Source organism: Seriola dumerili, unplaced genomic scaffold (assembly GCF_002260705.1).
Source record: "Seriola dumerili isolate Sdu_G_001 unplaced genomic scaffold, Sdu_1.0 BDQW01000331.1, whole genome shotgun sequence".
NCBI classification, from domain to species: Eukaryota; Metazoa; Chordata; class Actinopteri; order Carangiformes; family Carangidae; genus Seriola; species Seriola dumerili.
Genome location: NW_019174586.1, coordinates 6,454,541 through 6,470,909, shown reverse-complemented (window position 1 = coordinate 6,470,909; position 16,369 = coordinate 6,454,541). Strand labels below are relative to the sequence as shown.

General features: G+C 37.5%; 3 protein-coding genes and 1 pseudogene across 3 annotated transcripts; 1 reads left to right on the top strand and 3 right to left on the bottom strand.

Moving 5' to 3' along the window:
* Window positions 1-2,761: 2,761 nt before the first annotated feature.
* On the bottom strand, window positions 2,762-4,257 carry LOC111232579. The gene is made up of 5 exons (XM_022760163.1): window positions 4,215-4,257; window positions 3,743-4,072; window positions 3,186-3,542; window positions 2,893-3,012; window positions 2,762-2,796 (listed from the first exon to the last, which is right to left on the bottom strand). Exons 1-5 carry the CDS (start codon window positions 4,255-4,257, stop codon window positions 2,762-2,764), a joined length of 885 nt encoding a protein of 294 aa, XP_022615884.1.
* Window positions 4,258-8,729: 4,472 nt separating this feature from the next.
* Window positions 8,730-11,784, top strand: LOC111232578. Its single transcript, XM_022760162.1, has 6 exons — window positions 8,730-8,772; window positions 8,971-9,312; window positions 9,407-9,751; window positions 10,232-10,354; window positions 11,142-11,206; window positions 11,482-11,784. Exons 1-6 carry the CDS (start codon window positions 8,730-8,732, stop codon window positions 11,623-11,625), a joined length of 1,062 nt encoding a protein of 353 aa, XP_022615883.1. The 3' UTR covers window positions 11,626-11,784.
* A 360-nt stretch (window positions 11,785-12,144) lies between these two features.
* On the bottom strand, window positions 12,145-13,406 carry LOC111232577 (annotated as a pseudogene).
* A 1,144-nt stretch (window positions 13,407-14,550) lies between these two features.
* LOC111232576 lies at window positions 14,551-16,118 on the bottom strand. The gene is made up of 6 exons (XM_022760161.1): window positions 16,110-16,118; window positions 15,951-16,035; window positions 15,333-15,689; window positions 15,078-15,209; window positions 14,856-14,914; window positions 14,551-14,748 (listed from the first exon to the last, which is right to left on the bottom strand). The coding sequence occupies exons 1-6, from the start codon at window positions 16,116-16,118 to the stop codon at window positions 14,617-14,619; spliced, it is 774 nt and encodes a 257-aa protein (XP_022615882.1). The 3' UTR covers window positions 14,551-14,616.
* Window positions 16,119-16,369: the final 251 nt, after the last annotated feature.

The following is a 16,369-nucleotide window of genomic DNA, read 5'->3' as shown; positions in this document are numbered from 1 at the left end:
ATTCGCTCTTGCTTTAACTCAGATTTTTGGTCTCCACCAGCTTCCTACAAAAACAGCTCTTTAGCTGCTAAATGATCCACTGTGTTCAACAGCTAGTCGCTCACTTTCGTCAGTCTGCTGTTTTGTGCTGGCAAGGTAGCATGCAGTTAGTTTATTAATTATTATAATTATAACTAATTGGTGAACATAGTATCAACTCTGATAAGAGCAGTGAGAGTGAACTAAAACAGTAAAGTTAAAGGCTGTAAAATCAAAACAGCAGATAGATTTTTTTTTTTCACATTTTTTGTCAGGGCTTAGTCAGTTCGCACTTTTAGTATTTATAGTGAGTACAGTAATAGAGAAAGACAGAGAAGCCACCTTCAAAACCTCAAACAGCATTTTCACAGCCACCACTGACAAACAAGTGATGCATGGAAACTTAATCATTTTTGTGGCTATGGTTTCAAAATAAGGTGTGAATACAAAGGGGCTGTTCTTCCTCTTTCACACTCTATTTTAGCCCCAGGAAGCTGGACTTGTACCACTGTTTTCAAGTTTTTAAAAAGGCCAGTTGAATACCACCACAGTATGCTGTACTATTGTTCTGATTAGCATGACCTGCTCAGTCATGCTATGTCATGATAATTTTTAATCGCACTTTTCTGCGGTTTGATGCTTTTCTCTGGTAGCTCCTGTGAGAGGGGGGAGGTGCTGATCATTCACTTGTCCCTGTCTCTTTTGGCAAGAGTAGCAGTTTGTACTGTGATCTTAAGTTTAGTTTGTCACATAATCAACAAATAGGTTTGGTGGCCTTGTTAAAGTCTACTTCCATGTGCATTACATGGTGATAGATGGACTGGCAGCCTGTTTAAATAAACAGTTAACGTATCAATACATTTGCATTAAAAAAAAAAACGCAAAATAATAATATGATTGAATATTTTAAGATCAGAGATGTATATAATTGTAGATGCCTGTTGTTGCATCTTTAAACAAATACAAGACAGACACACTTGTATTTTGAATGAGCACATTAACAAGCAAGTAAAACTAAAACAACCGTTAGAGTTTGTTCAACTAGAATTAGCCTGCTGAAGCTTATGTAGCTCTTACAGTATGTAGCACCTCACTTCATATCCTGTTGAAGCTCATAGTCAGGTCTGTTCTGAGTAAACTGGTCAGAGTGTGGAGAAATGGCCCACCACAACCTGTGTCTGTGCGTGTAGCTGCTGCATTTGGTTTCACTTGTTCTCAAGTCACACATGCAGAATATTAATGGTCCCTATGGCTTTTTGTTAGTCTCTCTCTCTCTCTCTCTCTCTCTCTCTCTCTCTCTCTCTCTCTCACCTCCATGGTTAATGTTAGTAGTTCTCTCTTTCCCTGCAATGACAAAACATCTGTTATGATGGGTCTATGAACCTGATTCATCTGGGAATGATGAACAAACAAGACTATGTAACAGTCTGAATGAGACCACCAAGATTTATTTAGGAGGCAAAATGGCTTGTAAAACACAAGATGGACAGTCTTTAGTCAGGGAAATAGAAAAGAAGATAAAGAAAAAATGGTAACATGTTAGTCACACCCACGATATGTAAAAGTCTATCATGCTCTTGAGTTCACAGCTGCAGGGGAGATCTGTGTCTTTTGTGTGTTTGTGTCCACACAAACTTGCATTTTTCATTCGTACAGCAGTAACTACAAAACATGAGAAAAGAAACATTGTTTATTTTCTTTATATTGTTATTTCAATAAATAACATAAATATATATAATAATAATATATATTTATAATAGTAACAGATGCTGCCAGCAGAAACAGTTTGGCACTAGAAAGATTGTTTAATTTGTTTCTTGTAAATAAGGCGCAAAAGAGGCCACAGTGATGTGAAATAGCGTGGGATCATGGGAGTTGTAGTCTTCACCACCATTACTGTAAGCTTCTCCCACTTAGGATTCCTTCAGTGTCAGTTGGTCAGGAGGTTTTTACTGGGAGCCGAATTATCCGCAGAGGCGTCCTCCTCCATAACAAATGGGCCAGGGAATTTAAACTGGTGGAAACAACGAATAAAGCAGTTTCACATTAAAAATCACTAATTCACCGACGCTCCTTGGCGGACACAGGACGTGTCGGAGGGGCTGGGATCTGAGCTGCCAAACAGATGACCGATGACTAAAATCCTTTATCTGGTTAAACTACATAGATGAAAACAACCAAGGTGTAAAAAAAATCTCAAAAATGTGACTTAAAACTACTGAAGTTAGCATGCTAACTAGCTAGCCATGGTGCGGTGAGACCGTCTCGTCACTTTCTGATACTGAGTCCCTGTAGCGTCCAGTCTGCCCTGAAGAAGTAGCACCGCTCAGAGGACGTATTATAACTTCTTGTATTGTAAGCGCAACAATGGCTGAAGCTCTCCGGAAGACTAGCAAGTAAACAGCTGTTAATACCAACGCTGGCTATGTAGCAATAGCAAAACTTACAAATAGCTCCTTTAATTAGCAAGACAACTGACTGGATTGTTAATCTGTCACAAAAGCCCTGACGTCAGTGTAGACTGTCTCTCCCTTGGCCGTTTTTTCTTTCCTTCTCTCTGCTTTGCCAGCTTTCCTCCTGGTGAAGGTTGCAGCAGAATAAACCAATGGGTCTTCAACTCTCTGAAAACATATATCATTAAGAAGGTTATAAGGCAGAAATATTTTATAGCATTAACATGCAAGGAGAAAATATGCTAATAAATTCAGCTACAGCTTTTCTTTATAGACCTTACCTGCTGACTTCACTGGTAACCACTGCCTGTTGCAGCATCTGCAGCTGTAGATTTAAGATTTAAGATTTACACAAAGGAGTAATGTAAATCAAGTGAAGTTGTCTTTTGCAAAATCCAGTTTGATAAGAAATGTCTATTACCTTTGTAACAATCACAAGTTTTCTTCTTGATGATATAAATCAGGAAGGCAATAACAATCAGACTTATAGCCAAAGTAGCACATAACAGAGCTGTACTGGCCTTCTGCAAATCCCACAATTCTGTAATGATATAAGGAGCAACTAATGACGGTTAATTGTGATTTGATAAGATGTGAAAATTCAATAGAAGCAACTATTTTGTGATACATGATCTTAATTGATTCCACCAGATTCAAAAATTAAATATAGAAATATGCAAATTTCACAATTATATTGAAATACTCTGCAGTTACCTTCAATGTCCAGTTTCATTCCATTTCCAAATAATATCTCTCCACACGTGGCCACTGCACAGTAATGAGTCCCAGCATCAGAGGAGTTGACGATCTTTGAGAAGTTGTAGACACATTTTTGTGTCGACGGAGCCTCAGGACTCTTTTCACATTGATCATCATTGTTTCCATGCGCATAAATTAAACTGGGATGAGATTCACCTGCTCCAGCTCTGAACCAGTACACACTGTGATCTCCTGGACATGTTGTCTTCTCAGAGTCAGAGAGGACTGAACACTGGACAGCCACTGAGTCTCCTGGACGGACTGGATTGGATGGAGGGACTTGAATGACCATAGTGATATCAGGTTCTGGTCCTGGGAAATACAAACACAAAAATAAACATGCTTTGCTTAATAAAATTAAAAGAAAATTATTTAAACATATTAATTTAAAGACTTGCCCATAGATTACAGAAATATATATCTTTGTATGAACATTTAGGAAAATTAAACTGCTGTTTAACATGGTAATTACATTTTCTAATGAATGTGAAATTTCTGCAAACTGTATTTACCTTTAATTCTCAGATATGTTCCTGTTACAAATTTCATGTCAATCTGTTGTACTTTCATGCAGTAGTAAACTCCAGTATCACTTAGCTCTGCTTCACTAATATGCAGAAGAAAAGTTCCAGGCTCCTGTTTTGCTGTAATGCGAGGAATGTCATTAACACCATCATAATCAAATGCAAATGTTCCTCCCAAGATTTCAGGGAACTTCCCAGAAACGAGCCTGATCCAAAATAAGCTGATGTCATAATCAGATGTCGGGCGGGTACACGTCAACTTCACATCATCTCCAACACCAACAGTCTTTGACTCAAAGATCAGATCATCGGTGCATCCTAAAAATACAAGTAAATAGAGAAGTGATTAATAACAGATATATATCCTTTAATGCCCAGTGCTAAACTGATGCAAGAAGATGATTATAAGCTCAAAACATATATTCCAGAATATGGAAAAAAGCTGACTTTATATACTTACGTCCCGCTCTGAGTAACAGCAGTAGATGGAATATGATCAGCATTTTCCTGTTAATCCACTTAAACCCGGAGTTAATCTAAACCCTTTATTAAGATGATTTGCCTTAATGTAGTCATTTGAAGTGGGAGGGGACAATGTGAGAGCAATCTGATTGGCCTCTCGTTAGGTTGTTGTTTAGTATACCACCACAGCGGAAATCGTTTCAACCATCTTTCCAGCCTAAACACATGAAACAACACCAACAATGAGCTTTTGTTTCATGTTTCATGGTGGGTTTCTATATCTGACACTGGGAGAAAACTCAGCAGATGATTTGATGTGAACTGCAGTAATCCAAAACAATCTTCTTCACAACATTTTCCTTTATATTTCCACAATAATTAATGGGCTTTTCACCATATACTCACTAACATGGTCAAATATCACCATCCATGTGTAATTTTCACCAGTGGGGGTCATGTATTAGTATCACCTCACTGTTGTACTACCATATTTATTGTTGCAGCCAGGTGTCCAGAAATGCTAAAATATGATTGACGCATGGGTATTGTTCCTGTCACATGTCAACATGATTTACTTATGTCATTGTTTGCTCTAAGTTTGATCCATTAAGCCGACCAAACACAGAAAACAATAAAATCAAAAGAAGCTTAGAGACTTGTTGCCAAACAAAACCTCAAGTTCAGTGATGATGATTTCAGTTCAATGCCACTTTTTTTTTTTTAAGGTAAGAAAAATATTGTGATGGTAAATGAACTATGATTAAAGCCTCTGCACACCTAAAGTCTACAGGTGTTTTTATTGATGTTGTTTAATTAGACCTCTGTGTCTGTTTAGTGTGGGACAACATACACTGTTATCATTCTCAGTAGTGCATCGAATTTGATGACACCATGTCTTTCCCCTTACAGCTCCACCCAGCCTCCACCTCACTAGAGGTCCGTTCAGCCCGTGTAGTTGAGAACTCTCGAATGGGTGTTCAGGGTCTTTACAGTTAATGGGAAGCTTTTCATCATGCTACATGAATAACACACTGCAGTAGTTCTTACACTGGGAACACTGCATGCGTTGCTTGAGCGTGGCAGCTGCCGCCGCTGACCTGCTGCGGAGAGGCACGCATGTGTTTTCATACCGGCTGCGTCTCTGCTGCGTTGCTGCTAATGCAGCTCTCTCTCTCTACATAGAGTTTGCAGGTTACTGGAATGTTGGATTTCTCGTCATTTTTAATTAATTTCTGATTTATTTTTGATTGGAAATGTCACTAAAGTATCACTGTCTCCACATACAGCTGCTAAAAATGGTAAAAAAATATATATTTATAATTTTTCATGTCTGTCATATTCATAGAAATATAGTTGATGGTGTCAATTTTATGAAATGATACTGCTATCATGTGAATATGAATATCAACAGATTTTTTTCTCAGTCTATTTCTGTTGGGAGACACGTGTGACACGTGTTTTATCAAAACATTATTATATGCTCCGATTATATCACTGCCATCAAAATCAAATGACAAAAATATGATTTACAATACAACCATTTTTGTGTGATTTGAGGACAAGTACTGAACCCAAAAAGCCTTTAATTATAAATGGTTTATGTGTAATATGTCAGTAAATACAGTATAAGAGCCAGTGGCCCCAAATCAAAAGCTAACGTTGTTACCACTTGGTTAAGCAGCCATTTTCCTCTGCCACACACAAAGACAGAGGAGCCATCTTAAACATTCTGCAAGCCAACCAATTCAGAAGCGCCACATCATCAGTGATGACCCTCCCACTCTTAATGTCAGTCACTTACGCAGGAAGAGCACAGCACACAGAGCCAGGGAGGTGGTTGTGGTCACACCATCCATCCTCTAAACTCACTTCACTTCTTTTCAGGGTGCTGCTGAAAGGCAGTAGCAGAGCAACACGCTCACAGTTTTACAGACACACGCTCACCTGGAGGTGTAAAAAGTGTCTGAGGTTTTTCCCTTGCAGTAATGTAACAAAAATACCGAGGTGGTCAACAGAAAGAAATCCTGGCCGATGCCATGTTCAGTGGTGAAAAGACTCTCAGTAACAGTGACAGACACAGTCCAGTACAACGCCACAGACTCTGGCATCAAACAATGACTGACGTAGAGTGGAGGTATCCGGTACAACCCAACCTACTTGCAAAGTGTATGGAGACAGAAAACAGTTAAACAGTAAGACAACCTACAGGGTTAAAAATACAGCAATATCTGTCAGATCTTCACTTGGTTTGTGGCCGTCATCAAGGTCAACATGCTGTTGACCACAAGACTAAAAATGTTGGTTGTTGTTAATATTACATGTGTAGCTGCAGTTTTGACACATAGAAAATTACCAGACAGTTAAATAAATGATCCCCTGAAACAATGGTGTGTCCAGCCCCTGTACACATACTACATATATACTGTTACATATACAGGAGGATTGACACAAGAAAACTAATTCAAAACAAAAGCCTTGCAGTAAATACTTTCATAAACTCTTGATTCCTGTCTTGAACTTTCTACTTTTTCTTTGTGTCCACACTGCTGCTGCATCTGACACACAAATAGACACAAATAAACACATTCACAGTCACCAATGACAAACAAATGATGCATGGAAACTTAAGCATTGTTGTGGCTGTGGTTTCAAACTAAGGTGTGAATACAAAGAGGCTTTTCTTCCTCTCTCATTCTCTATTTTAGCCCAATGAAGCTGGGTTTGTACCGCTGTTTTCAAGTTTTTAAAAAGGCCAATTGAATACAACCACAGTATGTAGTTAAAAGGTACAGGAGGGATGGACACACACCTCATTTGTACTTTGAATGAGCACATTAACAAAACTAAAACAACTGTTCAACTAGAATTAGCCTGCTGAAGCTTATGTAGCTCTTCCCTCGCTTCATATCCTGTTGAAGCTCATAGTCAGGTCTGTTCTGAGTAAACAGCTTCAGTGGCTGGTCAGAGGGTGGAGAAATGGCCCACCACAACCTGCATCTGTGAGAGAGTAGCTGCTGCTTGTGGTTTCGCTTGTTGTTCTCAAGGCAGTCATGCAGAGAGACGGAGGAGTTTATTAATGTTAGTAGCTGTCCCCTGGCATTTTTTAACACGGTACATTTTTTTAACAACGAAACAGTAATTGTATCTAAAAAGATAAAACACGCCCCATGTAGCTTGCTATGCTTCTGTCTATAGTTGCGGGTCGTTGTGGTGAACAAATACACAGCAGTTCAATGTCAAACCACCTACTGTATATCTACTAGTCTCTCTCTCTCTCTCTCTCTCTGTCTCTCACTTTGTGTCTATGTGCACATGGCATAAATGGGAACCAAAGCTGAAACGACCAGTTTCATACAGGTGAAAACATTGTCCTGGTTGAGGCCCATGGTTAATGTGAGGTCTATGAACCTGAGTCATCTGGGAGCAATCAAGAAACCAGATCTGGGTTAGAAAGACTGGTTTACAAAGCAGAGTGACTCATAAAATACAATATGGACAGACTTTTGTCAAAAAAAACTGCCATTGTCAATCAAGTAAACATGCTCTTGACTTCACTGCCAGTAGATCAGGAGACATTTGAGTCTCTTATGTGGAAAAACTCCTTCAGTTTAACATTAATTTTTCCATTTGCACAGAAGAAACTACTCAGAAACATGAGAAAATAAACATGCTGTTCATTTTCTCAATGCTATTCTAATAGAATCATCATTGGTGCAGCTCATTATAAGGGTCCTCAGTAATGTTAAGGTTGATGAAATTGAATTACCTTGTCTTAATGACAAATTGCACTTTCTTAAGAGCTCCGTCTCTCTGCCTCTCTCAAATTTACCTTTGAATCCTCCACATCACTTGATTTTCTGTGTGCTTTTGGTCACATTTCCTCTCACCTTTGCCCTGCAACCTTCCCTGAAACGCACAGACCCACCACCCACACTGCAGCTAACATGATTTGAAAAAATCCTTATGTGGAGGTTCAAATATCAACCGTTTTTAAGAAAAGTATTTATCCCACTTGACCTAAAGCCCAGGATAAGTTTGACCTAGATAAGTACAAAGAGTGGAAGAAAAACAGCCAGCTTACACAGACAGAGGAAAATACAGCTTTCAGCAACTCCAATAGTGTCACATTTTACATGCTGCATCTCATTAGTTGGCAAACTAGCCACCACCACATCCGAAAATGATTAGGGTCTAGTAAAAAAAGTGTGTGGGTCCATCTGGGCTGCACTGAACAATACCAATATTGCTCCATCTAAAAGACAGTTATCAGGAAACAAGAATGATTAAGTGGTCAGAATGACACCTTTTGAAGATAATACAAAAAAAAAATAAGTAGCTACATGTATATCTCTTATTAAATGAAAATGGATCATAGGTTTGGTAAATGTAGGGGGGGAGGTTATTTTTCTTCATTTCAGCCAATCACTGATTTCTTCTCTGTATGATCTTGTGACCAAATCTTCCATTCAGGTAGGAAGACATCAGTAGCACAAGAGAAAGGTGCTGTACCACAATGATTGGACAACTGGCTGCTTTGATTCTTCTTAGCACAGTGTGTAAGTACACGACTTACCTAGTGTGACAAAAATACCTATGTTTAAATATAGTCAAACTGTTGTTTGATTATATTTAAACATAGTCATATATTTTAGGCGAGGCCCTGTAATAATAACTTTCAGGTACATATTTTTTCATTTTTTATTTATTTTCTCTTCTCATGTTGTAATTTGTTTTTGTTTGCTTCTTTTCTTCAGCTCGGACTCAAACTGCAGAGGTTTCTCACCTGATCTCTTTGACTGTTGTTAAACTTGGTGAGAGTGTTACTTTTGAATGTCAAGTCTCTGACATGAAAGAAAAATTCTCCTGGTATAAGCAGCCTCTTGGACATATGGCCCAAAATGTTGCTGATGCAGTCTTGGGCAAAATAACAGTTAGTGAAAAATTTAAAGACACACGTTTCACAGCAACAAAAGGAGATGATCAGTATCTTCTTACCATCAGAAATGTCAGCAAAGAGGACGAAGCAACGTACTTCTGTCAAAGTGGAACATCGTATTTACAGACTTTCAACAATGGCAGATTCTTGTCTGTGACTGGTAAAATATCCTATACTTTTGGTGTTTGTGCTGATGTGAATGAAACAGTTTAGAGTGTGAAATACTTTTAACTCCTTTTTACTGAATCACACAGATCATAAACAGCAGAAACATGTCTACGTGCATCAAAGTCCGGAGACAGCATCAGTCCAGCTGGGAGCCTCAATGACTCTCCAGTGTTCACTTCTCTACACGAACAAAGAGAGCAGAGCCCAGTGTCCAGGTGAACACAGTGTGCACTGGTTCAGAGCTGGATCAGGAGGATTTCATCCAGGCATCATTTACACTCACAGCAACAGGAGTGATGAACAAGAGGAAAGGAGCTGTGTCTACAGTTTGTCCAAAACTATACAGAACTCCTCTGATGCTGGGACGTACTACTGTGCTGTGGTCACATGTGGAGAGATCCTGTTTGGTGAAGGAACTAAAGTGGAGACAAGTACGTATTTACAATTGTATTTGAATCATAAATGAGTCTTGTGTGATTTCATTTAGCTTTTTTTTTTTTTTTTAAGTGTAAATGTAAATGAATATCAAGATGATTAGTCTGTTGGTTTCAGGAGGATAACTAAATTTACTAACTTTTCCATCTAGACATTTGAGACCTAAAACATTTGTTGTGCAAAAACATTGAAAATTAACTCATTCAGTCACAATAATTACATGATACGTTGTTTTTCCTCCTGGAAACGTATGTGCCTTATTCCATTTCAAGTTACCTTTAATCAATGACTCAAACACTGTTCTCTACTATATGTCAGGTCTTTACCTCAGAACTCAGATAAAAATATTTTTGATTAAACATCATATTGAAGATCATTAGTTTTCTAAATGCCATTGCTTGGCGTTCAAAAAACCAATGATTACTCCCAAATGTCGATATCTTAACAATTCTTAATGTCTTTTGGAAAATGTTTAGATTCAGGATCAGAGCTGGACCCAGTTGTCCTTGTTCTTGGAGGGCTGTTGGCCTGCTGCGTGACTGTGGTTGGCATCCTTATTTTCTACATAAATCAAAGGACAGTTTGCAAACATTGTAAAGGTAAGTTCACCGTACTCAACTTTTGATTTCGGTTATGCTTTCGAGGCGTCGCTTTAAGAGCCCGAACGTATGAAATTACATTAATAATAACAGCTTGTAACTTCCATAAATATTTTAGGCCTATAGCACAGCATTTCAATGTAAATAGAAAATCTATATTTTCCCATATTTACATGTCACAAGCTGCATTGAACACGTTACAGGTTTTTTTCTTTAATGTAAAGCCAAAAACTGAAAATATGTCCCTTGTTCATTCGTCCTGTTATCGTAATGAAAGGTCGACAGTAACACACAATGCTATTTTAATATGAGATTTAATCATAAAGATTTATTCTGTAGATTACCTTATTTTTTCTCAGGTTTATTGGAGAATTGGAATAATTTAAATAATGTTTAAATTACTGTAACTCATAAACAGTACATATACTGTATATTGTATTCTGTTCCTTGATTTAGATTGGGAACTACATACTCCACATTGCCTGTATGGTTAGTGATGGTTAAGACTGGCGGAGTGATATGATGTAAGGCAGCAGGGTCATGTATCACGGATGTGATCGGTGTTCAGTTGTACTACCGTTTAACCGGACATTAAAGTGGTTCTGGTTACCCATGATACTGTCCCTGTGTCACTGCTCCACTGACATCCCGAAAGTAGGTTCATACAGCAAGAAATACGTTTATAGTTAACGCCAAGAGTAATCAGCGCTACACTACGACAGCAATAACCATAGTCCTCATGTTTACACTCAATGTGAAGGCTTTTTTGTTTTGTTTTTTTTAACAGGAGCAATGAGTTTTTCCCATCATCGTGGACATGACGAGTCAACTGTGGATCAGTCAAATGATCTGGTAAATATATGGTGGTGTGTTGTCTTATTTGTCTTATATTACCTTGCAGCTACAACATAATGTCTTTTACTATATGATAAAGTTTAATGGGCATAGAGATAAAAGGTACAAATGTAATAATACTGATGATGTAATTTCATTGTAAAGCAATCCTGCCCCTTATGTTCTAAGTTTATACTTTAGACCTGATCCCTAACTGGTCTTGATGTTACAGCCCTTATCCCTGAATAAACACAAACATTATATATTTATAATATATATTATATTTTTTGCAGGATGGTGAAGAAGAGGCAGTGAACTATGCAGCACTGGATTTCTCTGCAAGAAGAGTGAAAAGAGGAAGGAAGAAGAGAGGGTCACCACAAGAGTGTGCATACTCTGTTGCATATTACCACAAGCAGCAAAACCCCTCTCTATAGGCAGAACAACTCCCTATAGAGGTTATCACCTTAGGTCACCTTAGGGTGGGGGTTCACCTGTCAACAGTAGTTTTTATTGAAAAGATCCACACTGAAGGTTACTGAATTTTGCTTTTAAAAAATGTTCACATGGAACATATGCAACATGCTTCTAGAAAACTATAGATGGCAAGTAATCCTGTTAAATCCCTCTGAGGCTGTCAAAGTTCAAAACTTGATAAACTACTGTTTATGTAAGCGACGGATGGATTTCAGTTATTCTGGCATTTGTAAATCTCAAGGAAACCAACACAATGACATGTCCACAGCAGCTCGAAATCACGTTCACAAATAGTTTTAATGGTCAAAACAATAACAAAAACAATAAACCAAAAAGAAAAAAAAAGCAAATAGCATAAACTCTATAGAAATTTACTTACAACAGATCTGTGGTCTCTGTGTCTAAACAAGATTCACACCGGTACCAGTCAATCAGGATGCAGTGGTTTGAATGTAATACTTTTGGATAGAGAACCATGACTAACTTCTACTACCGTTGAAGCAGTTGCACTTGTTTGTCTTGATGACACAAATGAGGGAGGCTATAACAATCAGACTTAAAACCAAGATAGCACACAGCAGAAATATAACTGCACTGGCCGTCTGTGACCACATGCAGGTTCCTGAAACATCATGAAAAGAGAGAAACAATTCGTAAAAGTAAATGATGTTTAGTGTCAGCTACCGATAAGATGATTTTACATCCTAGTGGTTCTTATGGATTCTAATGTATAATCTGAAATTAGAATGTGCACATTTCCAAATTAACACAACAATAATACAGATAATAAGAAAAATAATAATATCTTGATCCAGTTTTGTTCCATCTCCAAATAATATCTCTCCACATGTGGCTACAGCACAGTAATATGTCCCAGAGTCAGAGGAGCTGATGTTTTTAGGGAAGTGATAAACGCAGGTTTTCAGAGAATCAGATCTTTTCTCACATTCATTTCCATCAGTGTAGATGATGCCTGGATGAGATTTACCTGATCCGGCTCTGAACCAGTACACACTGTCTCCTGGACACGTCTTAGTCTCAGGGTCAGAGAGGACTGAACTCTGCAGAGTCACTGAGTCTCCTGGACGGACTGGATCACAGTCAGCCGCTGAACAACAGCATAGTTTAATGTCCTCTGAGAGTTTCCTGAGTGGTATATATCTGAGTTAAAAATTTAAGACATCCCAACATATTCAGAGAATTAAAACATATGATTAGAGACACTGGAAAAGTATGCAAAAATAGATCACATTATTACCTTTCACTTACAAATATGTCCCACTTTATTCTGTTTTATCCACTCTGTGATTGTACAGTGATACATTCCCTCATCTTCTTGAGTCATCCTCACAGCCTATCAGGATGATAAATTTCTTGTCAATATTTACCTCCAATGTGGATTCAGAAAACTCTGGTGCATACTGAGATTTTATAGATGTCAACACTGACACAATTAATTTCAGAGTATCTCCGGCACTTTGCTTGTACCAGCGGAATCATCTGCTGCCAATCTCAATATTAGGCAGAGCCCATGTTAAGGTCACGGGTTCACCGAGCTGAAATGTGATCACTGGAACCAGTGAATCTGAATCGAAAGAAATCATACAATACATTCAATAAAGATTATTGTACAATGTCTAAAAGTTATGATGCAGCTGGCACAACAAACTGGTAGAGAAAACAGAATAAAAACACACTAACATCCATGATGAAGAACAAGCAGCGTGACCCACAACACCATCACACTGACAATGTCTCTTGTTAGGAGATTTGTATTTCAGTGAGGGAAGGATATGAGATAATTGTGAGGTCAGACCATCCAATGCATCTGATTGGTTATGGCAAAATAGATTCAAAAGGGTGCTTCCTGTCACACTGGTCTTGAAGTGCTTTGTATTTTGTTAGGCATAGTTCACATTCACTTAATCTTTTGACTCTGAAGCTGTCAGTTTACTTTTCATCACACATGCCTTTTTTGTGTGATGTTTGCTTTTGGAACATTTTCTTTTTCATGAAACCTGTTTTTCAGCACTAATAACAGTCGTCATGGTGGCTATCATCGCTTTACATCTGTATGAAAAAGAAAAAGGAACAAGACTAACGCCAGTTTTAGAGAAAATGTGCATGAACAAATAGTTTGCATGGGGCATATGCAAAATGAAGAACAGGTTCTCAGTAATGAAAGGTTATTGGGATTTTTGTGTTAACAGATCAGCCTGTTTTCTAAAATACAAAAAGAAAAAGAAAGTAGATGTAAAATCATTATGGCCTTTGAACCTCCTGAGTTATTGCTTTTAAAATGTTATAGTTCTGTGTTGCATACATTAAACAAGATATTCAATCGATACTTGTACACCAGTTGCTTCCTGAAGTGACTGCAACTAAAAGTCTTTTCAAAATAATCACATACTTTATACTTCACTTTAAATAAATAAGGCTATATTTTAGATGTGGAAGTTTGTTTATTAATAAATGAAACAACACATGTTCATACATGACAAATTCCCTTTAGTACAAGTTTTTGTATTGCGCTGATACGGAGCTGAAGGGCTCGGCAGGAAATGAAACTATAATAAAACTGTATAACAAGAAAGGTAACGCTGCAAGATCTTGAAAATCTTTGAAAACCCAATAAAATACACACAATAAAGGACAAAAAATTATAAGGTTGAGATGCTGAAGTATTAAATGTTATTTTTGCATCATAATTGTTTATTTCTTTTTCTGAACTAACTGAACTCAAAAATATTATTCAATGTCTGCAAACAATTTGTCCAAAATATATAAAAATGATGCATAAACATAAAATTTATCCAAAGTATAATATTATGTTAACAAGTTCAGAGGTAAAATGCAAGCACCAGTGCTGCTTCCCTGGTATTTTTCTGGCATATTGTGCATCATAAATTTCTTTTTAGTACCATCAATTATGAAAGCCAGTGTTTGAACTGTTATTCTATCACAAAAGTCCTGACATCAGTATAGATCGTCTCTTCCTTTGCTGTTGCTTTCCTTCTCCCTGCTTGCCCAGCTTTTCTCATGGTCTTGTTTGGTGTAGAATAAACCAGAGAGTCCTCATTTCTCTGAGGAAAAAAAATGCACCAATTGAAAATGAGAGGATTGATTTCAATACATGTACATATAAAAATATCTGATAATTATTTTATAGCTACATCTTTATATTCTTTACCTGCTGACTTTGATGATTACCACTGGCTGCTGCAGCATTTGTTTGCAGACTGACGGCAGCTATTTTAATAAAGAATAAGTCACAGTAAAAAATGATTCACTGGATCTGACTTTTTTTTTTTTTAAAGATGAATGAAGTTTGCTTACACACAGGTCAAATGTGAATCAAATGATGACAGTTTATAACAGTTCAATAGATTGATATATGAGCAACTTTTCTTACCGTTGCAACAACCACAAGATTTCATTGTGATGGCACAAACAAGGAAGGCTGTAACAATCAGACTTACAGCCAAAGCAGCAAACAACAGAAGGACAATTGTATTGTCCTTTTGTGAATCACACGTGTCGACAACTGAAACATTAAATAAAGAAAATATTAAAGTTAAGAAATAGCAAAAAAAAATTGACGATATTTGATAGTATGTTAATAAAATGATGATAATTTTCTCATTATATAGAAATATGGTGCTGTTACCTTCAATGTCCACTTTTGTTCCATTTCCAAATAATATCTCTCCACACGTGGCCACAGCGCAGTAATGAGTCCCAGCATCAGAGGAGCTGACGATCTTTGAGAAGTTGTAGACACATTTCTGTGTCGACTGAGCTTCAGGATTCTTTTCACACTGATTCACAGTGTTTTCATGAGCATAAATTAAACTGGGATGAGATTCATCTGCTCCGGCTCTGAACCAGTACACTCTGTGATCTACTGGACACGTTTTCCTCTTAAGGTCGAAGAGGACTGAACACCGGAGAGTCGCTGAGTCTTCTGGACGGACTGGATCAGATACAAAGTCTTCTGTGATGGCAATGATCTCAGGTTCTGGCTCTATGAAATTAAAAAAACAAAAAATAAACGTGTTTTATTCAGTTCATTGAGGATACATTGAAGGAGGGGCATATATATTACAATTGTTTATTCATAAACAAAAGACAAAGTCTGGTCACTTTTATATGAATTATGTAAACATACAATGCATTAACTAAATATATACAAGTAAGAAAGTGAGTAAAACTGCTCTTATAAACGATGTATAATGCTATGATTCTTATGACATCTGGAATCTTTTGCTGTTTTTGCTGGATTTACCTTTGACTCTCAGAAATATTCCTTTCAGAAATGTAATGTCAAGTTTTTCTACTTGTAGGCAGTAGTAGATTGCAGTGTCGCTGAACTGTGCTTTGGAAATATGCTTTTCCAATTTTTCAAGCTTTTGTTTTGCTTCTGTGTGATGAGTTTCCTTAACACTGTTTTCATCAAAAGAAAAGTAAGTAACTTGTCCTCCTAAACCTTCTGGAAATGTTCCAGAAACAAGCCTGATCCAAAATAAGCGTGCAGACTTCGAAGTTCCCTGGCGGGTACATGTCAGAGTCACAGTTTCTCCAACATTAACAGTCTTTGTCTCGAAGATGTGTTCATCTGCGCATCCTGAAAATAAAATAAAGACAGAGGAATGATTAACGACAGGGAAACAGTCATATGCCTTCTCTATATTAATGCAAAAAGAC